Consider the following 25,683-nt stretch of genomic DNA (forward strand, 5'->3'; position numbering starts at 1 on the left):
CGCTGGCAGGGTGTGCCCCGGAGGGCGCGCCAAGGGCGCGAGGGGAGAGGTCAGAGACCGGGGACTCACACACTGGACACCGAGTAGGCCCATAAAATAAAATACAACAAAATGTTTAATGAGCAAATTCGTCTTAGCAAATATGAAACTGCCACAGAGAGGAAACGGGGGCCGCAGATCAGGGAGACTAGAGAAGAGTCAACTACGTAAGAAACCAGGGAGGGCACGGGAGGGGGGGGCGCACAGGGGTAGGACCGGAGGCCAGGAGGACGGGAGCTGTGGTCCTGGAGGGATAAGGCAGGGCACGGGGGAGTGTGGACAACAGAATTCAAAATAGTTTGGCCATAAAATATAAACACACTTATGTTTCTACAGTGGGGACGGGGGCGGGTAGGAGAGGGAGGAGAGGCTGTTCTGGGGAGGGGCCATGGGGGTCCTACCCGCCCTGCTGTGCACCCCCTCCCCGCCCCCCTTCCCTCTGTGTCTGTGGGTGCATGTGTGTGGGCCTGTGCGCACACTTCCCCATTGCCCTCCCCGCCCCGATCGCTGCCATTCCAGTTGCTGCCGGCTGTCGGCTGTCGTTCGGCTGTCACTCCTCTGCCCATCTTCTTCAGAGGGGGAAAAGGGGGGGGTGGAGGGGGAGACACCCCCAGCCAGCCCTTCCCCCACCCTCCCCCTCCACCTCTACCAGAAGTCCCGGCGGTGGTAAGAGTCGGGGTCACAGTATTTTGTGACAACCACTCTGTTGGCGAACTTGCGACCCGTCAGGCCCTGCATGGCTTTCTGGCAGTCAAACACAGAGGTGAACTCCACGAAGATCTGCGGGAGTAAGAGGCAGGTGGTAAAAGCAAGGTGGCCCCAGCCCCAGCAAACAGCTAGCCTGCACAGAACCCACAACTCTGCAAGACAGAGGGAGGCAGCGGGCCTTCCTGCAGATCTGCGATCATTTACCCAAATGTACTCTGGAATCCCAGGATCAAAGAACAAGAGGGCACAGAGCAGAGCTCAGGGGAGGCATCAGAGCATGACTGGAGCCCAGAGCCACACCCACGGCAAAGAGCTCCACCCGCCCTGCCGGTGCTCCTCCCTCCCCAAAGCTTCCCCAAGGGCCAGGTTCTCCCCAGAGACAGACGAAGGAAAGCTCAAAAATTAGGATTCAAACCCAAGTTGACTCAAAGCAAGAAACAACAACAACAAAAAAAAACACTGATCCGGTCAAGTTTCTCATCTTGTTTACACCACCAGTTTAGGGGATGCCTGGGTGGCCCAGTGGTTGAGCATCTGTCTTTGGCTCAGGGTGTGATCCTGGAGTCCAGGGACCAAGTCCCACATCGGACTTCCTGCATGGAGCCTGCTTCTCCCTCTGCCTATGTCTCTGCCTGTCTCTCATGAATGAATAAATAAAATCTTAAAACCAAAAAACCACCAGTTTAAAAAAAAAAAAACGGTTTACTGGGAGTGGGTGAGGGGGAAGATACCAACCTAATTCACAACATGACAATTCTGTAAGACAAATGCCCTGTTGCTTCAACAAAATGACTCACCAAAAAAAAAAAAAAAAAAAAAGCATTACATAGAACTGCTAAGTTTTAAGAAAGTTCTAAATAAGATTGCATGGATCCTTATTTGGATATTTAAATGGACCAAGTATAAAAAGACATTTGAGACACTCAAGGAAATTATAATACAAATTTAAGTAAATCCTAAGAATAATTTTCATATTGTAACAATGGTATTGTACTTTCATTATAATTATTTAGACGTTTTCTGTTAAAAGTTTAGAGCAGTTCTCAACCAGCACAAATGTGTCCCCCAAGCAATATTTTGCAATATCTGGAGAGGTTTTAGGCTGTCACAAAGGAGGAGTGTAGTGCTACCATGTAGGAGGAGCCCCCATCTACAGGGTGGAGACTGGCAATGGGGCCACACATCGAACAGTGCACAGCACGGAATTCAAAGAGCAAGACTTACCAGGCCCCAAATCCTAGTAGCTCAGATACTAAAGCAATACACTTGATTATTGGAGATAAAATATAGGAGATAGGCGTTAAATTATTTCAGGAAAAACGAAGTTGGGAAATTAAGAATGACAAGTGACGCTGGATGATGGGACACGACAATACTACTTACTCTATGTGCCACAATGGAACTAAAGTGACCTACCATAGTATGTCAGTGTGGTACTTCTACTTTCATGTATGTTTGAAAAGAAAGACAAAGTTTACAAACAAAACAGGATGATCTCCGACACCAGGCAGGTCCTCCCATTCATCCTTCCCACAAATACTGATTCAGCCCCTCAGGAATCAGGATCCATCCCAGCGCCCATGAGGCATGAGGGGAGCGGGTGCTTCCATCACACCACATACACCACACCAGTGAGGACTGGGAAGCAGAACAGGGGAGGAGAGAGAGGAAATGCTGCTCATCCCTTCATCACCACCACCCAACCCTGTCCCTTGGTCCCTGGCTCTCTTTCCACTGCTCCCTGGGCAATCCTATCCAGCTGACACCAAAATTAGGATCAGTGTGTTGATGACATCTGTTTCTATCAGAAACGTTTCCCTCGTGCCTGGAATGCAGCTCCGTCCTCACTGCTTCACACATCTCTAATGAGGTGTCTCAGGACCTCAGACTGACAGCCCACACTCTTCCCCAACACTGACCCCCCACCCCCAAACCAGCTCATCTCCCTTGCTTCTCACCTGCCATCTCCACCCAGCTGCCAAAGCCCAAGAATCTGAGCATCTTGACTCCTCTTCCCCCTCCCAAATCAACCACCAGGATCTGGGTGTTTACAGGTAACATGTCTTTCAAATCCATGGACTGACTTCTCTCCATCCTCCTGCTGCTACTTTCCATCAAGTCACCATCTTCCAACCAAGTGACCATAAGCTGTTAGTTCCCAAAGTTCCAGGTCATACCACCACCACCTCTGCCCCCCTCTGAATTCCCTGCCTGCAGAACCCAGCTCTGTAGGACTGGAGTAAGTACCTCCCTGTAATCCCTGTCCACGCCTACTTGATTATGAGGAACTCTATGTGCGAGGCAACAGACCACATTCCTGAACTTTCAAAGGCTTCCTTCTCACTTCAGGAACACCCAAAATTCTTCCAGGACCCACACAGGCCTACAAGATCTGCCACACTAGGCCCCAGCTCCCAACCTCAGAACTCATCTCCCACTGCTCTCTGCTTAGACTATGCCAGCCTTGTCTCCGTCCCCAAACACACCAGGCTCATAACCCAGGAGATCTATGTTCATTGGGTTCCCTGCTCAGGACCCTAGCACCTGGGATAACCTGGTATCACTTGGGCCTGGTTAATATCAACTCTTAACCTTGACTAAGAGGTGTCTGTTCCTGTCCAAGAACAGCATCCAGAGCAGAGCAATTCTACTCCCTTTCCAGCTACTATCACACATGTTGTCTTTGACAAGGCTGGCCCCAGGACTTGTCCTGCTTGAAGGCCTGAATCACTAGGTGAGCGGCTAGGGAAAGCTAAGTCACCCACTCTTCGCTGCCTCTCAAGAAGGGTTCAAGGTGCTGACACCTAGCATAGTGCCAGAAGTGACAGGACCTAGTGGGCTGTGGAATCAGACCATGTGGCCTGCATCCTCTGAGCAAGGGCTAAGAGAGCTGCCATGAGAGTTCATGTTGCAAAGGTTAATTTAAGCTCAGGGAGTACCTGGCACCCAGAAGACTCAAGTGGGTTTGCTGTTCTGTTTTTAGCACTTTTCTCCCCACTTACAGACAAGACCAAACCACATATGTAAGATCACATGACAAAGCCAAGCTGTGAAGCACAGCTGCAAGACCACACTCCTGGGGGACCCTATACCCATGTGAGTCATAGCTCTGGTGTGTACCTATGCACACGCACACATGCACACCTTTCCACAGCCGGGCACCTCGACGCCATCCACAGGCCGGGGGATCTCAATGGACTTGACAAGCCCATATTTGCTGCACTCATCTCGCACATCCTCCACAATCTCCTCATACTCCTCGTCGTCCAGCAGCTCCTCGGGCAACACCATGTTCATGAGGCACAGGACCTCCGTTGGGTGGCCGCCCATCTGTACCTGGGAACTCATGAGGCCCGGCACTTGCAGGGTCACGGGGGTCTGGTTGATGGTGCTCTGTGGGGAGAAGGGGGGAGGGCAGGGCTGTCACGGCCAGGGCCACACCGAACCCCCAGAGGCCTACCCAGAGAATCACGTCCGCCCCTGAAGGCCCAGGAAAGCCAGGGCTGGAGCCGAAGCTTCTGAGGATCTGCTCCCAGCATCCCCAGGCCGCCCCGCCCCGCCCCTCCCCAGTATCCCTCTAGCCAATGGAAGATGACGTGCCGGGGGGCTCACCAGCGTGGCATTCTTGGCTCCCACACTTGCCCTCTGCACGAGCAATTTCTTATCTCCCAGCTGCATCCCATTCAGCCCCGCAATAGCCTGTGTGCGGAGGACAAGGGTGGGGGGGCGCAGCAGAAAGGTGCGGGTCAGGGGCAGGACTTGACACCTCCCACCAAGACCCAATACCCCAGAGCTGGGCACTGGTGGTGAGAGGAAAGGCCAAAGAGTGAGCACCTGGCAGGAGCCGGAACCAAGGGGAAGGGGCCCAGTCCCCCACATAGGACCCTACCCAAGCTGGCCTCCTCCCACCCATCCCCAGGAGGGTGACTTGGGAGTGGACACAGCAGGGCAGGGGCTCAGGCTCACCTGATCCGTAACGTTGATGTCCACGTACTCACAGAAGGCGTAGCCCTTGGAGAGCCCTGTGGCGCTGTCCTTGACCAGGTTGAAGGCCTTGAGAGGCCCAAACGACGTCAGCAGCTCTTTGACCTGCGGCAGGGCCGCAACTCCATCAGGGCTGGTTGGGGTAAAGAGTGGGAGGGGAGAAGCCAGAAGGAGGGGAGGGATCTACCTGGTCGTCGTTCAGGTAATTGGGTAAGCCCCCGATGAACAGCTTGTGGGCAGAGTCCGGGACCACGGTGGACACAACTCCTGGGGGGAAGGGGAGTACATAGGCTTTGGTTTCCAGCACAGGGTCTTTAACCAAGACCCCGGGGTGTGTGCACAGGGCCTGGCCCATTATATCATCCAAGGTGGCCCAGCAACGCTGACAAAACCACGGTCTCCCTAACCTATCCAGACCCTAAGACTCACACTAGCAGCTCTCCTCCGGATGTGCCACGACACCAGGGTGGCACCACAGCGAGGGTCCCCACTAAGGGGCCACACCTCAAACCTGCCAACCACAAGTCCTGGCGGCACTCGCCCTTACCGGTAAGACATCAGGATGACACACCTACACCCCCTCCGTCTTTCAGATCACAACTCCAACGCCGTTCCTACCACCCAGACATTTACATCAGGTCTCCCATTGAGACCCTTGGTCCTTCTCTCTGTGGTCCCGAGCTTTTTGCAACCACAAAAACCCAGCAACTCCCTCTCTAGCCTGCTGCTCTGGGTCTGCAAAGGCAGGGACATGCCCAGTCGACTCAGCTTGCTGACCTCAGAGGCCAGCAGGGACATCACAGTGGGCTCATGTTTGTCGGCGGAATGGTTTAATGACTACTCTGCATCCACCCCAATCTTGCCATATCCACTCAATTTTGGATTCAGACGCAAGTGCCTGCCAGGTGGCTCAGCCTGTTGTCCACTGGCTTCAAAAGCATGTCATTTAATTCCCAGGGGCCTCCTGTGAGGTGTGAGCTACCCAGAGCCCCAGATCACTATCAGGGCTCACTGGAAGAGAAACACCACCTACCCAGCCTGACCAGTTCCTGACTTTCCAAAGGCCAGAGCCCACTACCAAAAGCAGCATGGCCCAGCCCACCTCAGCAGTCCACACCAAGCAGCTCCTCCACACTTCTTCCTGACCTAGCTAGGGTCGGACAGGTGAAATGAAAGATGGCAGAAAGCATCAGACACTGAGTCACTGGACCCAAAAAAGAGTGCACTTTCTCCTGACACCACCCCGGCCACTTTAACCAGAGCTAAGCACCATCAGAGTGGGGCTGTGGGGGGGTGGGCAGACCATGAAGATCCAGCATGTCCAAGGTAGGCTACGCAGAGGCCACAGGCCAGGCACCACAGGTAAATTCATGAAGTCTACTGTCCGTGCTCTCCAAAGCCCTATCCAGACAGGATAAACTGAGGCAGAGGAAGTTGGTTCTATCTTGGAGTCACACACACAGAAAGAGGGGTCCCCAAGCCCATAACACCTGTGCTTCCACAGGCAGCTCTCGGCAAGCTAGGGACTTTACACAGGTACCAAAGCTCTGAACAATGGCTGACTAGGACAAAGCAGAGATTCCATCACCCCAGTAGGGAGTAGTGGCAGAGCCAGATGACCCTCAGCCAGCTGGCCTTGGCTGCTACCTGCTGTGCCATCCACTCCAGGGAAGCATGCAGAGCTTAGGGCGCCAGGGTCAGACACCCTGGGTTGAAATCTGGGGTACAGCACCAAGTGAGGCTCCCTCTGGGGCCTCAGTGTTCTCATCTATGACACAGGAGGATGAGGATGACCCACATGGGGCGTACACCTGAAATAGGACCTGAGACCAGAGCTATAACGACTGCAGACCCTGAGTGAACGATGGTTCTGAAGCAGGGGACTATTATCGTACAGGGTCACACAGCCAGAAAATGGGGATACCAATCAATCCCAGTGCCCAAAATCAAGCCCCTGGCAACATCCGCTCCCAATAGGATGGGCAGGGCAGCCCGGGTGGCTCAGTGGTTTAGTGCCACCTTCAACCTGGGGCCTGATCCTGGAGACCTGGGATCGGGTCCCACATCGGGCTCCCTGCATGGAGCCTGCTTCCTCTGCCTGTGTCTCTGCCTCTGTCTATGTCTCATGAATAAATAAATAAAATCTTAAAAAAAAAAAAAAAGGATGGGCAGGCTCCTCCTCCCTGACCACACATCCACTCCTTCAGAGGGTCCACCTGGCACACACCTCCTCTCTGAAGGCCACACTAGACCCCCAAAGGCTGAGCAATCTTTCCCTGTGCCTGGAATACCACTTCCTCCTACCATGCAGTCACCACCAGACCAGGCAGAATAGGACTCTGCCAAGGGAGTGGGTATGAGGGAGTGGGTACATGGGGGTGAGGCCCCAGTGGCAGGAGCCTGATGAGGGGGCGGGGGGGGGGGGAGGGAATTAGGACTCAGCCCTGCACGGGGAAGGGAGCCTGGCATGGCAGTGGGCGGGTGCTCACAGCTGAGCTGAACTCACACTGAATAACTACTGGGCACCCCTGCCTCCAAAGACAGCTCTGGCCCACCCCCCGCCTCAGTCTCCCTCTTGTCTTCAAAGAACCACCAGGATCCTGTCACCAGCACTCAACAGCAAGGCCTGACTTCAGGGGCAGATGAACTCAAGATTTCACAACCCCAAGTGATGCGTGTTTAATCAACACATTTCCATCAAGGTCAGAAAGTTGCCTTCCAGGTTCCTGAATTGTTTCTCTTCCAGACAACAATCTGCTGAATTTTATCACACATGCTTTCCCTCTTTAGCCTCCTTGTATAATAAAATTGTTTTGTTTTTTTTAAACCAAAAAATGAAGACTGAAACATGAACTTCACTACGAAAAGCTAACTAGAAGATGCTCAATCTACAAGCACAATCACACTTCCTGCCACCTGCCCAGGCACTAGTACTGCAGACCCTCAGGTCCCTCTGGGTGAGCAAATCCCAAAGAACAGAGATGGATGATGACCCATGCTTCAGCTACTTAGGCCAATAGTTACGTCTAGAAAGGGGCCCATGAATCTGGGAAGACGATCCAATACAAGCTATCCCTGACCCGCGAGGTCTCTGTTCCCACACGGAAAAGGGCCTGTGTCAGAAGGTGCTATGGAAGACCGCACAGCACCAACTCCAGAGACCATTATCATGCCTTGCCTTGCTCTCCTCCGGTCTGAAACAGGATCGCAGTACACACAACAGTGGCTGGCAAGCCTCTCACCAAAGGGCTGGGTGGCAAACATTTTCAGTTTGTGGGCCACGGGGTCTCTCAACCAAACTGACCGCTGCTGCACAAAAGTCATACAGACGCTAGGCAACGAGTGGACTCGGCTCTGTGCCAGTTAACATTTATTTAAAAAATGGGCAAGGGGGGATCCCTGGGTGGCACAGCGGTTTAGCGCCTGCCTTTGGCCCAGGGCGCAATCCTGGAGACCCGGGATCGAATCCCACCATCAGGCTCCCAGTGCATGGAGCCTGCTTCTCCCTCTGCCTGTGTCTCTGCCTCTCTCTCTGTGACTATCATAAATAAATAAAAATTAAAAAAAAAAAATGGGCAAGGGGCACCTGGCTGGCTCAGAAAGTGGAGCACATGCCTTTTGCTGAAGTACATGAAGTACAGTGAGTACATGAGTACACACCGGACACAGAGCCCACTTTAGGAAAACAGGCTTACTGGTAAGCTACATTTGGCCCCTAGCTCTCAGTTGCAGACTTTGTACTACACAGCTGTCACAAAAACTAACCTGATCCATGGACCCCACTTGGCAAAGCGCCTGACATAGTAAGCTTCGACAAGTAAGCAAGCTCCTTATATAATTAGAAACATCTTACAAGGGGATCCCTGGGTGGCTCAGCGGTTTGGCACCTGCCTTTGGCCCAGGGCGCAATCCTGGAGTCCCGGGATCGAGTCCCATGTCAGGCTCCCGGCATGGAGCCTGCTTCTCCCTCCTCCTGTGTCTCTGCCTCTTTCTATCACAAATAAAAATAAATAAATAAATCTTTAAAAAAAAAAAAAAACATCTTAAGAACATCAGGGTGGGGGCAGCCCTTGGTGGTGCAGTGGTTTAGCGCTGCCTGCAGCCTGGGGTGTGATCCTGGGGACCCTGGATCGAGTCCCACGTCGGGCTCCCTGCATGGAGCCTGCTTCTCCCTCTGCCTGTGCCTCTGCCCCTCTCACTCTGTGTCTCTATGAATAAATAAAATCTTTATAAAAAAAAAAAAAAGAACACCTGGGTGGCTCAGTGATTGAGCATCCACTTTCAGCTCAAGTCGTGATCCCAGGGTCCTGGGAGTGAGTCTCAGGGAGGTTGCTTCTCCCTCTACCTGTCTCTACCACTCTCCCTCTCTCATGAATAAATGAATAAAACCCTTAAAAAAATAAACCTTAAAACACTAAATTTATTTTGCACAGGGGCGCCTGGCTGACTCCCATCAGTTAGGTACCCAACTCTTGATTCTGGCTCAGGTGTCATGATCTTGCAGTTGTGGGACCGAGCCCACAGTCAGGCTCTGCCCTCAGTGTGGGGTCTGCTCCAGATTTCGCCCCACATCCAACCCCACTTGCACACATGTGCACGCTTTCTCTAAAGTAAACTCTTAAAAAGAGATTCACTTTAATACAAAGCAACAGCCTAAAACTTCATCTTGAAATGCTCTCATAGACATGCACCCACACAGAAATCATCTGACCAAACATTTAGTACATGTCAACATAGAAAAATACACTTCAGTTACCGGAAGCATTAGATCCACCAAACTTACCAAATTCATTACGGTGGAAAACAATGGAAACAAGGCAGGGAACCAGCACCCAGTCCTGAGGTGTCACCCTCTCTGGGACTCCATGTCCCCTGCTTTGTCAGCAGTGGACTCAATTTCTAAAAGGTGTCCTTCAGGGCGAAGTCTCAGCCAGCAGAAACCCACCTTCTGCTCCTCCCCCCCCACCCCCTGGCCCAGACCATCCATGCCTACCACCTTTACTGGGAGAACACCAGGGACCTAAGATCCAGGCCCCCCAGTTCCACCACAGCGCTGGCTTCTCAAGCCCACTTTCCTCCCTGCACTCCAACAGGGCCTCCCAGAGGCACAAATCCTCACTTTCACCCATCTCACCACAGGGGACAGCAACCAGCCTGTAAGTCGAGTTAAGCCGGCTGTCTTTTTGTATAGCCTGCAAGGTTTTTTAGAGGCTATTGCACAACATGTGGGTAATATACCAGGGCCACACCCACTCATTCAGCTATCGCGAGGCGGCATACAGATTGCCACGTCACAACAGAACAATTGTGACCCAGTCGGTATGGCCCACAAAACCAAAAATATTTACTATCTGACCCTTTTCAGGAAAAGATCACCAATTCCAGTCTGCTATGATCTCCACTGACCCAGAATACTACTAAACGTGGCTGTGAGGAATAGCCCAAAGCACAGAAGTCAGGAGAAACAGAGGCCAGACAAGGGAACGTCCAGCAGCCGACCCCACACTGGGAAACTGCTTGTGTTCACGCTATGAGCTCACACGCTTATGCTCACAAAGTCCCAGAGCCAGAGCAGGAATGACAGCCAGGCAGCAAACCCTTCACCTCCCTCAACACCTCCCACAGCCACTATGCATTCTCCTAAGGTTTGGGGAGATGGATGAGAAGCACTCATGCCATCTCCCAAGTGGCTCCAGCTGGGCTGGAGAGGGAAGTGTGGGACAAGGCCCCCACTCACCAGGGACGTAGACAGAGGGGTTCTCCGACATGCCAGGCAGGGGTTGGTAGTCGTGAGGCCTACGGATCTTTAGCGACTGGCCCTGGAAGATGATGCCATCAAAGGCCATGGCCTGGGTGGTCTCATCCACTGAGCGGAACTGAAAGAGAAGGTGGTGGTACAGTGATGAGGATCAGGGTGCCGGGTGTACCACGGCCTGCAGAAGGGCCCTGGGCAGATCAAGGCTGCAGCAGAGAAAGAACACACACCTTCTGAACCCACAATGCAACCCGCTCACCTCCAAGAAAGCAAAGTTCTTGTCCTGGTTAATCTGCACAGCCAAGACGGGGTTGCCAGGAGCCTGGGTCAGACCCCCAAGGCGCATCTGGGCGTTGAAGAAATCCATCATGGCCTCCTGCAGAGGGAATAGGAGACAGGGGGGGGCGGGGGGAGGGAGGTGGAGAGAGGAGGGGAGGGTGAGAGAGGGAGACACAGAGGGGTTTGGGGGGAGGGGAGGGAAAGGGAGAGGGAGGGTGGGAGGAGAGAGGGAGGGAGCAGTGGAACAGGGGTGGGGGCAGAGAGATCAGCAGGGACAGAGACAGGAGAAGATTAGAGAAAGCAAGGAGGAGTAGGAGGCAGCAGCAAAAGACAGCCAGGGGCCAGAAGTGTGGGGAGGACCGCAGGGGCCCCAACCAGAGACAGTCATTCAAGAAAAATGCATAGAAATGGCAATGACAGGAAAAGAAAAAAAACATAAAATAGAAAACAGGGAGGTGGAAGGTGAGAGAGTGAGAGGGTGAGAGAGAGAGAGAGAGAGAGAGAGAGAGAGAGAATCCCGTGAGGACAGGAAGAATGCACAGGAGAGCAGGAAAGACAGGGAGAACACCGAGTCAGAGAGGAAGACAAGTCCAGAGAAGAAAAGGAGTTGGGAGAGGAAGAGGAGCCAAGGGACAAGGAGGGCAGAGGGCAGAGGGAGGGAGGAAGGGTGGGAGGGGGAGAAAAGAGTGATGTGGCGGGATCTGGCCCTGGAGTCCGGGGGCTGCTTTATCAAACGTAGCAAAGTGCAGGTTGAGAAAGTCAGAATGGACCTTACTTGCCTTCAACGACGGTAGCAAACTTTTTGTTGCTACGAGGGATCTCAGCCCCACAATATTTCACTTTAAAGAGAAATGGAAACAACTCTTTGATCTCGGGATTCTCGGGGTGCCACGGGAAGGGGTGGGGGGGAGGGAGGGGAGAGGAGTGGTGGGGAAGGTTGGGGAGGTCAGGGCCATCAAAACAAAAGAGCAGCGACCACGGGAGGGACGTGGGGAGAGGATGGGAACAGGCGGCAGAGAACCAGAGGTATGTCAGAGACAACTGAGGGGAGCGTGCATCTGTGCGGGTATGCGTGTCAGTGTGCGTGTCAGTGTGCGCGTGCGCGTGCGAGTCTCCCTCTCTGTCTCTCTCGATACGGACTGGACTCATGGATTTTCGTAGGTTCGTTGTGTGTGCCTTGATCTCTGGGTTGCTGGAGGAGGTTGGGAAAGGGGAGACGGGAGAGGGGAAGAGGAGAGAGGGAGAGGGCCACCCCCAGCCCGGCCCCTGGCTGGCTCAACTCCATCGGTCCGTCGGGGAGGGGGCCGGGGGGCCTTGCAGGAGGCAGAGTCTGACCCGTGCAGGTTGGGGGAGGGGAGGGGGAGAGGGGAGGAATGGGAGGGAACTGGGGAGAGGGCAGGGAAAAGGCAGGGGGTAGGCAGTACCTCAGTGATGCCAAAGGGGATGTTCCCCACGTAGAGGCGCCGGGCCTGTCTGGTCATCTGGCTCCCGACCACGGGCACCGGCGTTGGGGTCACAGCCAGGCCATCAGGGGTCATGGTGGGAAGGAGGGCGGTGGCTGGAATCTGACCCGCCGCTTGGAGAACGAAGAGCAGGATAAGATGGCAACCTGGCAATCCTCTACACACACATCCCACCCCCAGCATACTGGGAGAGCCTGGGTAGGGGAGGAGGCAGCTCCCTGTGGACCAGCCCACACAAGCTCAGCTCCCCGTGGGAACCTCTCTTCTGCAGTGGTCAAAAAGGCAAAACCCAGAAAGCCCGGGACACAAACCTTATCCCTCCTGCCCCTCAGCTCAAGGTCTGCTCCCTCAACCACCTAGCATGTTCACAGGACCCATGTGACCAAGGAGGCAGCAGCTGAAACCTACCTTGCATGGCCTTGTACTGCATGGGGGTGATGTGCTCGAAGCCAGGCGGGGGGACATCCCAATATTTACGGACCTTCTTCTTCTTCTCATGGCGGGGGGAACGACTGGGAAGGGGGAAGGGAGAGCCGGGCAGGATGACCTCAGTCTGACCAAAGGTGGGGCCTGTGAGCACCCCAGGCTCCCCTCAGCTACCCACTAGGAGGGCAGTGCTCTCCAGGAGGGAGAGGATCTGGTCAGGGCTGTACCCAGGCCTCGGGAAGGGTGCTGGTTTCAAGGCAAGTGGAACCTCTTCCCCAGTGCTTGGGCCAGGGCTGGACAAGGACAGGGCAGGGTACACGAGGGCAGGGGCAGAGGGAGTGGACATCAGGGTGGAAGGGGCAGGAAGAGCAGCTCACATCAATCCACCGTGCTCCTCTTTAGCGCCTCTGGTCAAAGGTTTGCTGAGGGGTGGGAGGGAAAGGTATGGGGAAGGGTGACTGGGGACCCTCGTTTTCCCCACACGCCACACCTCCCCAAGGGCACAGAGCCCCAGGGCTGGGGGTAGGCCCCCTTGGCCCTGCCATCCCCCCCAAACCCCCAACCCAGGAAAAAGGAACTGTGGAAGGGATGAAAGGCCACACAGATCACTTTCTACTTGGAGAAACTGAAATGGAAGAAGGCAGAACTTCCACCTACCCTGCCCTTCCTCACCTAAGGGGAAAGAAAACAGAGGGGAGCCTAGGGAGGGAAGAAGCATTAGCAAAGCAGATGGCAGCTGGGTTCACAGAGGCTGCCCCACTTTGAGAACCCCTCTTCCCAGGAGGCAGAGTATAGGCCCCAGAAGACAATCCCAGAAAAACACAGAAAAATAATGGGAAAAAGAAACGAGTCCTAGGAGGCAGGGACTGAGCCAGGCCTCGTGAACACAACACAGAAGAGTCAGCACCCTGAATCCAGACTCACCTCCATGATAAAGAACCCAATGCCCCCACCAACCCACCAGAAACTGAAGACTCTAGAAACAGGGTAAAAAAAAAAAAAAAAAAGCCCATATGCAAGACAGACAAGTAACAGACACCTAGACACACACACACACACACACACACACACACAGAGAGAGAGAACTCAGAGGCCGAAGCACACCATGTCTGGGTGCAAGGACACTCCATTCCCAGCCAGGGGTCCCCAAGCCCTGGTACCTTCGTCGCCGCCTGTCCCTGGAGGCACTCCGCTGATCCCGGTTGCGCCGATCACGGCTCCGGCTCCGGCGCTTGCGGTCCCGGCTTCGCGAGCGGCTGTGGCTACGCTTGCGGTGCCGGTTCTCCTTGTCCCGTTCTATGCCAGGGGAGGGGAAGGAGAATGAGCTGAGGGAGGACATGGCCCAGCCCACCCACTCACTGGTGGCTATGCCCCGAGCCCCAGGGAACCCACCCCCCAAGGGGAAGGGATTCAGTGGAGGAGGGGATATAGCAGGCTTCCTGGGTCCACAAGCCAGTCCAGGAGCCCTGGGGGTCCCAGGGGACAGGAGCTGGTTACCTGAGGGGACAGAGCCTGGAAATGCCCACGGGGTGTAAGATACCTGAGGATGCTCAGGAGGAGCTGGGGAGCCAGAGAAGACAGAGGAGGCTGGCTCCTGGTCCCCCTCGAGGGCTGAGGGGCCTGACCCCAGGGTCGTCCCTGAGAGGGGCAGGGCTAGAGGCTGGGGAATCAAGAGACCCAATGATGTTTTCCTGAATGAAGGAAACTGTCGACCCCTCAGGAAAGACCTCCTCAACCAGCTGGCACCCACAGCCCCACCATCAGGCCCCAGGGGCAGGTGCAAGGCAGGATCTGGTATCCCCAAGAAGTCAGGACACCTGACGGTCCCTTCCCAACCAGAGAAAGAATGCAAGATGCCCTCTTGTAGGGAGATGCTCCCTTCTGAATGTGGCCTAGAAAGGGAGGTGCTCGGCCCTGCCTCTCTACCCCTTGCAGGCCAGATTCCCAAACCACCCTATCCTGCCCACACTCCCTCAAAGCCAACACAAGAGGGACAGGGTCCAGCCCCCTAGTAGGCTCACTCAACCCCTTCAGTAGCCTTGGGGGTGGCGACTAAAAGAACGGAGCACAAGCCTAGCCCGTATAAACCATAGAAAACTCCGCTCAAAAGACCCTGGGAAGGATGTGCAGGCCAAGCTATGAGCACCACGTCACAGCAGGTTTCCTTATTCCTTAATTCAAAGACACCCCTCACCCTCCTCCACTAGCCCTGTTCTATGGACGGATACAGGTAAAGGCAACAAGGGTGGGGTGTTAAAGTGGACTTGAGCCTCATCCGTGCTACTTTATGCTGAAACTTTAAACGTCAACTTTCTACAAATAAATCAACTCTAGAACCCATAAAACTAAGAAAAAACACCTCAGGAGAAAAAAAAAACAGATGAGCAAACACAAGAATACTTCTAAAACCCACCTATACTGCCAATTCTCACAACTGTTTGGAAAAAACACTACTATTCGTTCAAACAAAAAATATGGAAACAGAGGCACAGAGAGGTCACATAACTTGCTCATGGCCAAAAAGCAAAAAGATGGTGAAGACTGAAGGTGAATTCCCTAATGTTAGCAAGTACAGCTAATCATCACCTGAGCAGACTCAACTCAGGACAGGCAGAGCTGCTGTAGTCCACCCAGAACCACTAGTAACAATGTTATCTCTCTGAACACGAATAAATAAAACCTAAACCAGACACTTGAAACAAAGAAGAGCAGCAAAGAAACACACCGGCATGGCAGGAGGCTGTGGGGCTGCGTGCCTCTGGCGGCAAGCTTATAAAATGAGCAGGCTGAGGCTCTGAAACAAACAAAACAAGCGGGCAGAAGAACCAGAGGAGAGGAAGCAGTGATGCCTGCTGGGAGCCTGCAACCACACAAGGAAACTAATTCTCCGGGGACACACCTGCCCGACGCGGGGGCTGAAGGGCTCTCAGAAGGCTGAAGGCCTCACTCAGGCTGGCCCAGAGACCCACAGGCAGGGCAGCACGTGCACGGAGCTTCCTGCCTCCCCACACACAGAGATCCCGGACAAAGAAAACAGAAAAGGTGCTTCAGTTGTTCAGAAGTCTGTGGCTGCATTGTGCGCACAGCTCCACCAACCCAGGGGCCGTGCAGGGCTGAGGGCCTGGCCTCCCAGCGCCAGGAAGAACCGAGGCACACATCTACGATTGCCTAAGGAGCTCAGGCAGGTCCACCTGGCAGCCCCGCCACCAACCACACTCAGGTGGACTTCTGCTCTGCACGGGTATGAAACCGCGCAGAAGCCAACAAACCTTCCTGTGAACGAGGGTCCCACCTAACCCAGGTGTGTGGGGACCTGGCAGAAAGGCACTAGAAGAGCACTCTCCCCGCCGTGGTCCACTCCACGTCCTAGGATGACATCACCCTGAGGGTAACTGCACAGTGGCCAGTAGATCGCTTCCTCCGCCCTTAGCGTAGACCCCGTCACAAGCTTCTACGCGCTACCCCCACGTAAACTCCGCCCTGCCTTGTCACAGCTAAGGCCTGAGAAACCTGTTTCCCCCTCTACGTCAGGAAAAATATCTTTCGAGCCTCGCACGGCTCTCACAAGGATGCACTTGGCAAGCGCTCGAGGTCTGACCTCCACCGTCGTTACGACCGCCCTCCCTCGCCCACAGACTCAGGGACAAGGCACCGACCCGCTGTACAGCCGTGAGAGCGGCAGGGCCGCCGGGACGGGAGCCCGGGACGCCCGGCCGCACGTGGCGCAGAGACCGACGCCACCCGGGGCAGGCCCTCCCGCCCGCCGGCGTCCCTCCCACGAGCAGTCGAGGCAGACGGAGCGCGGCAGCGCCCACCGCCTGTGCCCGTCGGAAAACCCCCCACGCCCCGACAGCTGTGCGAGATGACGTGCCCCGCCACCTCCAACCCGGGTCGGGACACGCACGCGTGTCCTCTCCTGCAAAAGGTACCGCGACACGCTCACTGCCCCGGGCCGGCGTCCCCCCGACCCACGCCCACGTGGGGAGTTCGCAACGGCCATTTTGGGACAAAAGGGGCGTGGAGACCCGGGCCGCGGGCCCGGCCGGAAGCGGAAGTGCCGGGACAGCGGGAAAGAAAGGAAGCACTGCGGGACCTAATACACATAAAACCTACTTTCAGATTTAAAAAAAATTTTTTTTAAATATATGGGAGTGCTTAGTCCGCAAGGGAACACCCAGCCAGCCCGCGGGCCCGCGCCGCCTCCACCGCGGACCACGTGGGGGCGCAAAGCGGAGCGCGCCGCGCATGCGTCCGGGACCCGCGCCCGCGGCCCCCTCCCCTCCCGCGCGCGGCTGCATGCCGGGTGGTCACGTGAGCGAGGCGCGCGGCGAAGTGGGGGGGGCGCCGCGCGGCCCTGAAAGGAGGGGGAAGAGCGGGGGAAAATGGCGGGGGACACGGAGAGAGGCCAGGAACCGACCCGCCCGCCGCCCTGCGCCCCCGGCGCCCTCACCTTGCTTATTCTCGTTGAGCTGCCGCTCGAACTCGTCGAAGTCCGACATGCTGAGACGGCCGCGTAAGGGCCCTGTGCAGCTCTGGCCTCGCCTTGCCGCCCGCCCGCTCCGGCCCCTTCGGCTACTTCCGCCGCTCGCTTCGGCTACTTCCGGCCGCCGCCGGCGCTCCGCCGCCTCCTACTTAATCAAGCCCGGGCCGCCCGCCCCGCCCCTGCTCCGCCCCTCTCCCCGCCCGCCCACCCGCGACGCGCCCCTCCCCCCAGAGCCGGGCTCCAAATAGCGTCGGCTATTTCCGGGCAGTAGAAGGAATCGGGAGCAGCGGCTTCGGCTGCTTCCGAAAACACCCGAAGCGAAGACTTCACCGGCTTCCCAAGCTATCGTAACTTTTCGTAAACTAGCTCTTCAACGTTCGGGTGTTTCCGTAGGTCCGCGCGTTCCTCTGCGCCTACCCCCCCCCCGAGGGGTTCGGCTTCTTCCGACAATTCAAACCGTCCCAGTCTTTGGCTGCTTCCGCAGATACTGCCCGCTCCTCTCCGCCGGCTCTATCCAAGCAATCAGCTATTTCCGACAATCCTAACACTCTCGGACTCCTGCGCTTTCAGAAGGTTTGCAGCGCGGGCTCTCGGACCCAGCCGAAGGATTAAACCCGATGCCAAGCTTCGGCTCTTTCCGGACAGTGCACTTACTCCTCCCCTGCCGGTAAACTTCGGCTCCTTCCGCCACCGCTTCGGGAAGGCCTCACTCACGGCAGATAGCTTCGGTTTTTTCCGTCGGCGCTTCGGCTCCTTCCGGCTTCGGGAACGGAAAAAGGGAGGGAGGACAGAGATGAGGTTGGTCAGGAAAAGGGATATAGAGAAAGGGCGAGGTCCCGGCTCTCTGCACTTGGCTCTCCGGGTGGGAAGAGTGGAGGAAAAGAAGGGCGGATTTCGCGGAAGGCCTAAAAAGCTTGCGCGAGACAAAAGCAGCCGGCGGGGTGAAGGGTGCGCGCGGCCGCTGCGGAGGTTGCCAGCGCGGCTTTGTGCGCCTGCGCAGAGGGGCAGAGGAGGGGCGCGAGATGGGCTTCTGCGCTTGCGTAGAGGTTGGTCTGAGGCGCGGTTTCTCACTGTTTGGGAGGCGAGCGGGTTCCAGATGCCCCAGCACGCGTGCGCGAGACTTTCCCTTACTCCGGGGAAGGTACTGAATTTTAGTCCGTTAAGCACAGCGGCCTTCTGGTTGCTGTAGCAACTGTGTAAGCGCGCTCGCGCCCCTCCGGCAGCGCAGGCGTAGTAGGCCACGTAGAGGGCACTTCCGGAAGACCGGTAATTGGCAGTACTGCCTCCTGGCGGGCGGGCGTGGTAGCTTCCATCCAGACCTGTCGTTCCCTGCCCCCACCGCTGCGGCCGGTCCCGCATCCCCCGCCGCCCCCCGCTGTCGCGCCTCTGTTGGAGCTCGCCGGGGGGGCGGGGGCCTCTCCGGGGCACGGCTGCTGCTCCTTCTCCCGCCCCTGCCGTGCCGCTGGGGGTGCTAATTACATCCTGTCTCCCCAAGCTCCGGTTCCCTGCCTAACCGCCCGCCCCATGCAACTCCCCGGAGCTCCCGTCACCATCTCCGCGGCAACGGACACCCCCTCTAAGAAGAGGCCGGGCCGAGTTTATTCCAAATTTTATTGTCTCTCTTTAATTTAAATCCTCTGAATAATTCTTCGTCCGGAATGCGGGTGGAGAGCTCCTGGCAGAGCGGGCCAGCCTCTCCTCGGGGCTGGGGTGGGGACGGGCTATGTACAGTGCCTGGCCCCGCGGAGAGTCTCGCAGTCACCCCAGGAAGCAGGGGCCCGCCGGGGCAGAGGAGGGGGCCAGTGCTGGGGAAAGGCAGAGCCCTGCGCGGCGGCTCCGGTGAGCCCAGCTAAGTAGACGCCCCTCCCCGGGGAATGCAGACGAAGAAAGAGAAGGCCAGGGACGGGAGAGGAGAGGAGGGGGCCAGGGACCTGGGTGGGAAATACGCCGCCAGCCCCTAGGCTCTCGGGAGGAGCACACCACTCATGCACACGCCCGCCCGGTGCCAGGAGGGGCACGGAGGGACAAGTAGGGTGGGATCACCGCTTGAAGCGGTAGGTGATGGGCAACAGCAGCTTGCTCTTCTTGAGAGCCTGCACCTTCTTGAGGGTCTCGTCGTCCAGGGCCAGGAAGCAGCGGCGCGAGTACTCGAGCAGACGCTCCTTGGAAGGGTCGAACTCGCCTACCTCCGCCAGCTTCTCTGGGGCCACGATGAGCAGCTCCGCGATGGGCGTGGTCAGCGCCACCGTGTTGCGGTCTACGCGGTGGTGCTCAAAGGCCCGGGACATGCTCTTCAGCTTCTGGAAGGTGCCCAGTATCTTCTTGTAGCGGCAGAGGACACCGTCTGCATCCTTCACTGCAGGGCAGAGAGAGTGACGTGAGGAACAGGGATGGGGCAAGGACAGACAGGGAGCCCAACACAGGGAGAGCCAGGGAACACCGCAGAAATCAAGAGGACAGGAGATGCTGGGAGACATAGAGACAGTGGGACAAGTGGAAACTAGGAGAAGGCAGGCCCAGGGAGGAGGATCCGCAGCCCAGCTGAGGCTCAGATCCAAAGTAAGACCCCACGATAGGGTGGGACATACAACCAGGCCAGTGGAACAGGAAGGGCCTCCCCACGGTCACAGTAAGCCCCCAGCCCAGAACCCCTGAGCTCCCACACCCTGCATGCGCCTTGCTCACCCCGCTGCCTCTCCCGGGCCTTGGGCTTCCCAAAGCGCCTCCGGCCAGCACCTCCCTTCTGCTTCTGCCTCTTCCTCTCCACCGTACTGCCTTCTTCAGACACTCCACTGAGCGAGGAGGCCGCTGACTCCGGGTCTGAGGCCTCGCCCCCAGCCCCACCCCTGCCATCCCCCTCAACCCGCCTGGACCCAGACTTCACCCGGCAGTGATCCTCTAGAGAGAGGTAGAGAGAGAGAGAGAGAGACCCATACACATGAACTTCCAGAACAAGAGGCAGAAGGAGGCAAGAGACTATCTGCAAGGTGGGGACGGTGTCACATCACCCATGGTGGTGGGGGCTTCAACTGGGCCCGACTAGAGCCCCCAAGACAAACAGAAAATGCAGTATAGATGCTGCAGTTCCCACCAAGATGACTGGACACAGTACACTTGGTTGGATTTGGGGGTAAAGATCACAGGTAGGGCATGGTTTCATGCTCCTCTGACTCCTTAACTTTAGGGCAAGAGGTGGGGGGAAGGAGTGTAGAGGACCAAGACAGGACCAGACACCTCCGAGACTCTCTGACCACAGGCTCCCACAGTGGAGGAGGGGTTTTCTGGGGACTCAGTGGGACCTCACTGAAAAAGTCCAGAGGGCCCTTGGGCCCCACCATCCTAGGTAGGTTCTCATCAGCACCCTGGGCCACAGGTGGTTCCAGAGCAAAGGGGTCCCCAGTAACACAGATGCTGAGGAAACAGAGCCCTTGCCCAAGCTGTCAGGTGAATCATGGGGATATGGAGTCCTGGGAAGGAGCCAGGCAAGGGCTGAACATCATACAGAAGGGAGAAGTTAGACTCCCCAAAACAGGATGTAAAGATTTGGGAAAGGAAAGCCCTGACATGGCCACAGGGTCCTGCCCATCAGCAAAAGCAGGAGTCAGGAAGGAAGCAAGCTGATCTTTGGGGTCTGGGAGATGGCCTGGGGAGCAGGGAAAGGACAAAAGATGCCAAAGGAGAAGAGTAGGTGAGGAAGGGTCACAAATCCCAGAAGAGGGCCAAAGCAGACATGAGGGACCAGCTCCTCAGGCACCTGACCTGCATCCATGCGGGCAGAGGATATAAACTTGTCTAGCTGACACCGCAAGAAGTCCCTCTCCTCCTCCAGGTCCTCAATGCGCTTCTGTAACCAGGAGTTCCTCTCCAGGGCCATGTGCAGCTGGGCCCTGACACCATTCATCAGGGCTACTGTTGGGGATGGGGCCTCCGGAGACTCTAGGGACGGGGGGAGCCTTGGTCACACCCCAGGCCTCCAGGGCCCTATACCCCAGACGGCTGGGGTCCCTCCACGCTGCCCCCAGCTCACCCTCGAAGTTTCCCCGAGAGGGGCTCAGACTGTAAAAGATCTGTGGGTCTAGGTGGGGCGTCTCATCGAAGGGGATGGAGATCTCGAAGGCCTCATCGTCTTTCTTCACTGGAGAGGAGAGGCCAGGGGTCACCCCAGGGAAGGCACCTGGGACCAGCCCCCAACCACAGCAGCCCCGGTGAGGGAGGGGACAGGGTGGTAGGAGACAGGGAGGGGAGCACCAAGGGTGGGGCAGGGTCCCAGCTTCCTCACGCGTCCTTCTCCGGCTGTTTGGGTCATTCATGGCGTGGCCTCCTGTGGACCCAGGCAGCTGAGCGCCTCAGGGGCACTGGACAGAAAGGAGAGCGCAGATGGAGGCACATCCCAGTGGAAGTGGGGAAGGGGTGGCATAAGGGGGAACGCCTGGGGTGTCACAGTCCTGGGTTTCTAGGGAACTAGGGGGCTGGGCACCCAGACCTCGAGCTCCTGAGGGGAGGAGTGGGTTCCCCGCGGGGCCGCCCGAGCGGAGACTTTCTGGCCTGGATGGTGCGGCCCCTCATCACGGGTCACCTCGGAGCCAAAAGAAGCGAGAGGCGCGGCAGGGAGGGGACCGTGCCCCAACTTCCAGCCATGGGGCGGGGATCGGATCCATCCCACGCACTGCGCCTCCCCACGACCCTCCCCCGCACTCGTGTGGGCGAGCAGGGCCCCTCCCCCGTGGTGGAGGGGGCGGGGCGCGTGCGCAGTGCGGGGGAAGGTCACGCGTGGGGATGCGCCCCCGCCCCCGCCCTTTGTCCCCCGGGTGGGAGGGGGAGCGAGGTTGGCCGGGGGCCTCAGCGGGAGATACACCAGGCCCCGGGTGCAGAGGCGGCCACCACCCCCCGCCCACAGGTGCCCGGGGCCGGAGGGGCCAGAGCCCCGCGCTCACCCACCCGCGCGCGGAATCCGGCCAGGGGACCGACAGCGGCGGCGCCCATGCCCGGCGCCGGGGAGCGTCTGCAAAGTGTCGCGGGGAGTGGAGGGAAGTGCCCACCCGCCGCGGACGGGCGGGACGGCAGAGACTGCCAGTCTCGGGCGGGGCGGCGGGAGCAGGCAGGGACGCTGGCGCTTCCCGGTCTGCGGGGCGTCGCGCTTCTCCGGGAGCCTCTGGCCCCAGGTGAGGCCTGCCGTTGGCGGCAGAGGCGCGGGCTGCACTTGCGCGACGGCCCCTTGCCGCACGATCCCGCCCTCCGCGAAGCCCGGCCAGGGTGCGTCGAGAAATTCCCAATTCCTGGAGAGCAGCGGCTCCGGGATCCCCGGGGTGGGTGGCGACGCACCGGGAAAGTTAAGACCCAACACCTTGAGAACGGCCTTACGGACCCGCGCAACCCGCCCCTTCATCTCCCACAGATGGCTCCTAGGACCGGGGAGGGGGCGGAGTAGAGTGACCGACCCTGAACGCAGGGGCCTGTGCAGCACCCGCATCGCCCAGGTGGTAGCGGGTCTGAGCTGGCATTGGAGCACTTGGACCTGACCCCGCCCCGGTTTACCCACCTTGTACCGTGGGGAGGTTAGGATCCTGCTAGGTGCGCTGGAAAGATGTACTAAGAGAGTGCAGTTTACTCACCTGTGCAGTCGGGAGGCTAGGATCCTGCTATGTGTGCTGGGAGGATGTACTGAGAAGGTGCAGGCAAAGCGCTCAGCCCAGCGCCTGGCCATGGTCCAGGATCAGGATCCGGGTGCAGGAGGTGTCATTTGAGGGCAGGCAGTGGGAGGCTCTTTACCTCTCTGGGGAGTGGGGATGGCTAATTTGTTCTTCCACCGAAAAAGAGGTCGGGAGAAGAAATGAGGCCCAGCACAGTGCCTGGCACGAAACAGACGCGCAAGGAAAATTCGTTAAGAAGGCAGATGTTTATTGAGCTTGCGGCTCTGCTCCCTGCCTTTCTGCCTGGTCACCAGTTGCTCCTGGGATTTTTGCCAGCCCTATGACAGTAGGGCTTGAACCTTGCAGAAAGAGAATTGAAATGTTTGCACCGCTTAGAAAGCTGTGGCCACCCTTCTCTCCTACCTGCTTCACAGTATAGATAAATTGCAGCCTGGGTCAGGACGTCCAGGGGGAGACACCTGCCCTAGATCGGTGTTTTGCAAACCACAGGTTCATGGGCAGGGAATTCAGTATAATAGGACAGAATTGGCAGGAGAGAAAAAAAAAAAAGTGAGCTGCATATGGCAGATATTAAGTATTGTTAAAGTTCTGTCTCACATGTATTTTTTGTATCTTATACTGGGTTGCCAGATAAAATGTTTCTTACAATAGGTCCTAGCTTTAAAAAAAAAAAAAAAAAAGGCTTAAAACACTGCCTGGGTGATACACGTTGTGAGGAGCCACACTAGGACTGACCCCAGTGCAAAAGGCTGACCATCCCATCTGCCACCAGGCAAGCCAAGCACTGTGCGGAGGCACTGGTAGGACCCATGCAAAATGCTCAGCCCAACATGTGGCAATGGTCTAGGCTCAAGATCGGGGCCCTGTTAGTGTTATTTGAGGTCAGAAAGTGGGAGACTCTTTCCCTCTCTGGGGAAAATAAATGGCTGACTTGTTCTGCCCAAAAAGAGGTGGGCCAGGCACTTGCTGAGTCTGTTAGGCAGCAGGCAGGTCAAGCTGCTGTCCCCAAAAACAAATCTCAAGTGCTCAAAATGGGAAAGGTGTTTATTGGGTATCCAATCTGAGGCCCTGGCTGGGGGTTGGGAGGTGGTTCCGGTCCCCTTCCCCCAGCATCAACATGGTGGCCTCAGAAAGCTGCTGCAAATTCTTGATGGCTCCCAACCACCTCTTTCAAGCTGGAGGACTTCCACATGGAGCACTCTCCCCCCACACCTCGGGTCAGGGCTCAGCCTGAGGCTGGAGGGCTCCACTTTGAATGCAAGGTGTAGTTTCCATCTTATCTCCACCACACAGAGGCTACTCATGGGCTCCTCCTTCAGGCAGGGCTTGGCCTTTGCAGGAGGTGTGTCTGTGTTCCTGTCCAGGGCTGCAACCTGCCCTCAGCACTGGCCAGGTGTCTGAGGGTGACAGGAGTCCAGGTTCCCCCAGAACACCATGGCACCTGGGGTACCCTGCAGCCTGGCTCATGGATGCTTCCACCGAGTGTGCTTTTGCAGCGTGTTCTGCTCCATAAATCGGCGTGGGCAATGTGGGCACTGAAATGGGCGCTCCCCTGAGTGCACCCGGCTGTGCTGGGCAAGCTCACCTGCCTCCCGGAAGCGGCGAGGGCAAAGTGGGCAGCCGTGGGGTCGCCCACCACCAGCCCGGTGAATGGAGTGGTGCCGAGCCAGGTGACTGGCCCGCTTGAATGCCTTCCCACAGGTGTCACACTCAAAGGGCTTCACCTCCGAGTGGGTGATGCTGTGTCGCTGCAAGTAGGACATGTACTCGAAGACCCGGGAGCACACGGGGCAGCTGTAACACTTTTTCTGAGCTGAAGCCCCATCTGCCCCGGGCTCCCTCTGAGACTCCTGGTCCACCAGCACCGTGTAGGGGACACCCTGGGTGTCAATGAGCAGGTAGTGGCTGGGCTTCGGAGAGGAGGAAGTCTGGGGCGGTCCTGTGGATGAGGAAGGTTCAGGTTCTGGAGACCGGCCTGTCCGAGAAGGGGGGGCCTCCATGGCTTCTGTGGAAGCTGCCAGGGGCTGCGGGCTGGGGGCCAACAGCACCAGCATCCGGAGGGGTGGGGAGGCCTGGTGGACGGGAGAGAGGAATTACATCAGGGTAGGAGCACCCCCAGCGTCATCTACTGTCACCGGGACTCTGACCTTCTGCAGTTTCCAGGACCCTCTCCCACCTCTGCTGACCGCCCACCACCCACCGCAAGCCAAGCCCACCAGGACCTCGCTGTCTTGCTGTGCGCCCCCTACACTGGCCACCCGCAGGGCTCTCCCTGCCCTTCCCCAGGGTCTGGGTGTCGCCCCATCCCATGACTCCACCCGAAACCTCGTCTACCCCTTTCCTGTTCGTCCAAGCCTGCGCGAGAGGCTGCCACGTCAGACCCCCGGTCCTGCCCCGCCGTCCACCAGCCCCCCAAACGCCCCGGCCCCCTCAGCCCAGCTACCTCTGGAGTCCCTCTAATCCATGCCCATCCAGCACCCCCCCTCCAAGTTCTCCCCAGGGTGCCGCGCCCCGTCTGAGCCCACGCCCTCCGGAGCCCCCACAACGGCCTCGCCCCACCCGGCGTACAGGTACCGGCCCCGCCCCTCCAGTGGCCCGCTCCCTCCCGCCTCCCGGCCCCCGTACCCGGTGCAGCAGCCTCTCGGGTCCGGGCGACTCAGGAACGGCCCCAGGCTACCCCCGTGGTCGCAGGCGGTGACGGGACGGGCGCCTCTGGGTGTCCCCCGGGAGCTGGTAGAACCGGTAACGGGAGAGCGGGCCGGGGCGCAGAGAAGAGGGTCCAGGGAAGGACGGTGGGGGCGGGGCGCTTGAGCCTTCGGGAAACGTATCCGGCCAGAAACACCCGCCGAGAGGAAGGTTCCCGCGCGCAGACGGTCCGGCCCCCCCGCCTAGCCC

The 25,683-nt window shown here is 57.5% G+C and overlaps 3 protein-coding genes across 8 annotated transcripts; all 3 read right to left on the reverse strand.

Annotated features, from left to right (window-relative positions):
• Positions 1-97: 97 nt before the first annotated feature.
• On the reverse strand, positions 98-17,296 carry U2AF2 (U2 small nuclear RNA auxiliary factor 2). Of its 2 annotated transcripts, none has more exons than XM_055309507.1 (12): positions 17,105-17,296; positions 13,815-13,950; positions 13,032-13,076; positions 12,637-12,740; positions 12,190-12,341; positions 10,746-10,862; positions 10,469-10,607; positions 4,919-4,998; positions 4,714-4,836; positions 4,348-4,446; positions 3,892-4,140; positions 98-819 (listed from the first exon to the last, which is right to left on the reverse strand). In XM_055309507.1, exons 1-12 carry the CDS (start codon positions 17,151-17,153, stop codon positions 685-687), a joined length of 1,428 nt encoding a protein of 475 aa, XP_055165482.1. In that variant the 5' UTR covers positions 17,154-17,296; the 3' UTR covers positions 98-684. The 2 variants fall into 2 exon arrangements, with proteins under 2 accessions (XP_055165482.1, XP_055165483.1); XM_055309508.1 differs by having other exon boundaries at positions 4,360-4,446; positions 17,105-17,295.
• Positions 17,297-18,730: 1,434 nt separating this feature from the next.
• CCDC106 (coiled-coil domain containing 106) lies at positions 18,731-23,429 on the reverse strand. 4 transcript variants are annotated; one of them, XM_055309523.1, is made up of 6 exons: positions 22,750-23,429; positions 21,417-21,492; positions 21,165-21,272; positions 20,897-21,073; positions 19,823-20,035; positions 18,731-19,493 (listed from the first exon to the last, which is right to left on the reverse strand). In XM_055309523.1, the coding sequence occupies exons 2-6, from the start codon at positions 21,445-21,447 to the stop codon at positions 19,177-19,179; spliced, it is 846 nt and encodes a 281-aa protein (XP_055165498.1). In that variant the 5' UTR covers positions 21,448-21,492; positions 22,750-23,429; the 3' UTR covers positions 18,731-19,176. The 4 variants fall into 4 exon arrangements, with proteins under 4 accessions (XP_055165498.1, XP_055165497.1, XP_055165496.1 ...); XM_055309522.1 differs by lacking the exon at positions 22,750-23,429 and adding an exon at positions 22,072-22,611; XM_055309521.1 differs by lacking the exon at positions 22,750-23,429 and adding an exon at positions 22,076-22,209.
• Positions 23,430-24,214: 785 nt separating this feature from the next.
• On the reverse strand, positions 24,215-25,650 carry ZNF581 (zinc finger protein 581). Of its 2 annotated transcripts, none has more exons than XM_055309526.1 (2): positions 25,414-25,650; positions 24,215-24,860 (listed from the first exon to the last, which is right to left on the reverse strand). In XM_055309526.1, exon 2 carries the CDS (start codon positions 24,840-24,842, stop codon positions 24,252-24,254), a length of 591 nt encoding a protein of 196 aa, XP_055165501.1. In that variant the 5' UTR covers positions 24,843-24,860; positions 25,414-25,650; the 3' UTR covers positions 24,215-24,251. The 2 variants fall into 2 exon arrangements, with proteins under 2 accessions (XP_055165501.1, XP_055165502.1); XM_055309527.1 differs by having other exon boundaries at positions 25,232-25,650.
• Between the last annotated feature and the right edge of the window lie 33 nt (positions 25,651-25,683).

Source organism: Nyctereutes procyonoides, unplaced genomic scaffold (genome assembly GCF_905146905.1).
Source record: "Nyctereutes procyonoides isolate TBG_1078 unplaced genomic scaffold, NYPRO_anot_genome, whole genome shotgun sequence".
Lineage (NCBI taxonomy): Eukaryota > Metazoa > Chordata > Mammalia > Carnivora > Canidae > Nyctereutes > Nyctereutes procyonoides.

Excerpts from the sequence above, each read along its gene's own strand:
- U2AF2 (XM_055309507.1), bottom strand. The coding sequence starts at position 17,153 with ATGTCGGACTTCGACGAGTTCGAGCGGCAGCTCAACGAGAATAAGCAA. Across the intron at positions 12,741-13,031 it reads GAGGAGCACGGTGGATTGAT|TCGTTCCCCCCGCCATGAGA; the intron begins GTGAGCTGCTCT and ends CCCCCTTCCCAG. Across the intron at positions 4,447-4,713 it reads ACATCAACGTTACGGATCAG|GCTATTGCGGGGCTGAATGG; the intron begins GTGAGCCTGAGC and ends CTCCGCACACAG.
- CCDC106 (XM_055309523.1), bottom strand. The coding sequence starts at position 21,447 with ATGAATGACCCAAACAGCCGGAGAAGGACGC. Across the intron at positions 21,074-21,164 it reads CTCTCGGGGAAACTTCGAGG|AGTCTCCGGAGGCCCCATCC; the intron begins GTGAGCTGGGGG and ends CCCCGTCCCTAG. Across the intron at positions 19,494-19,822 it reads GGCCCGGGAGAGGCAGCGGG|TGAAGGATGCAGACGGTGTC; the intron begins GTGAGCAAGGCG and ends TCTGCCCTGCAG.
- ZNF581 (XM_055309526.1), bottom strand. The coding sequence starts at position 24,842 with ATGCTGGTGCTGTTGGCCCCCAGCCCGCAGCCCCTGGCAGCTTCCACA.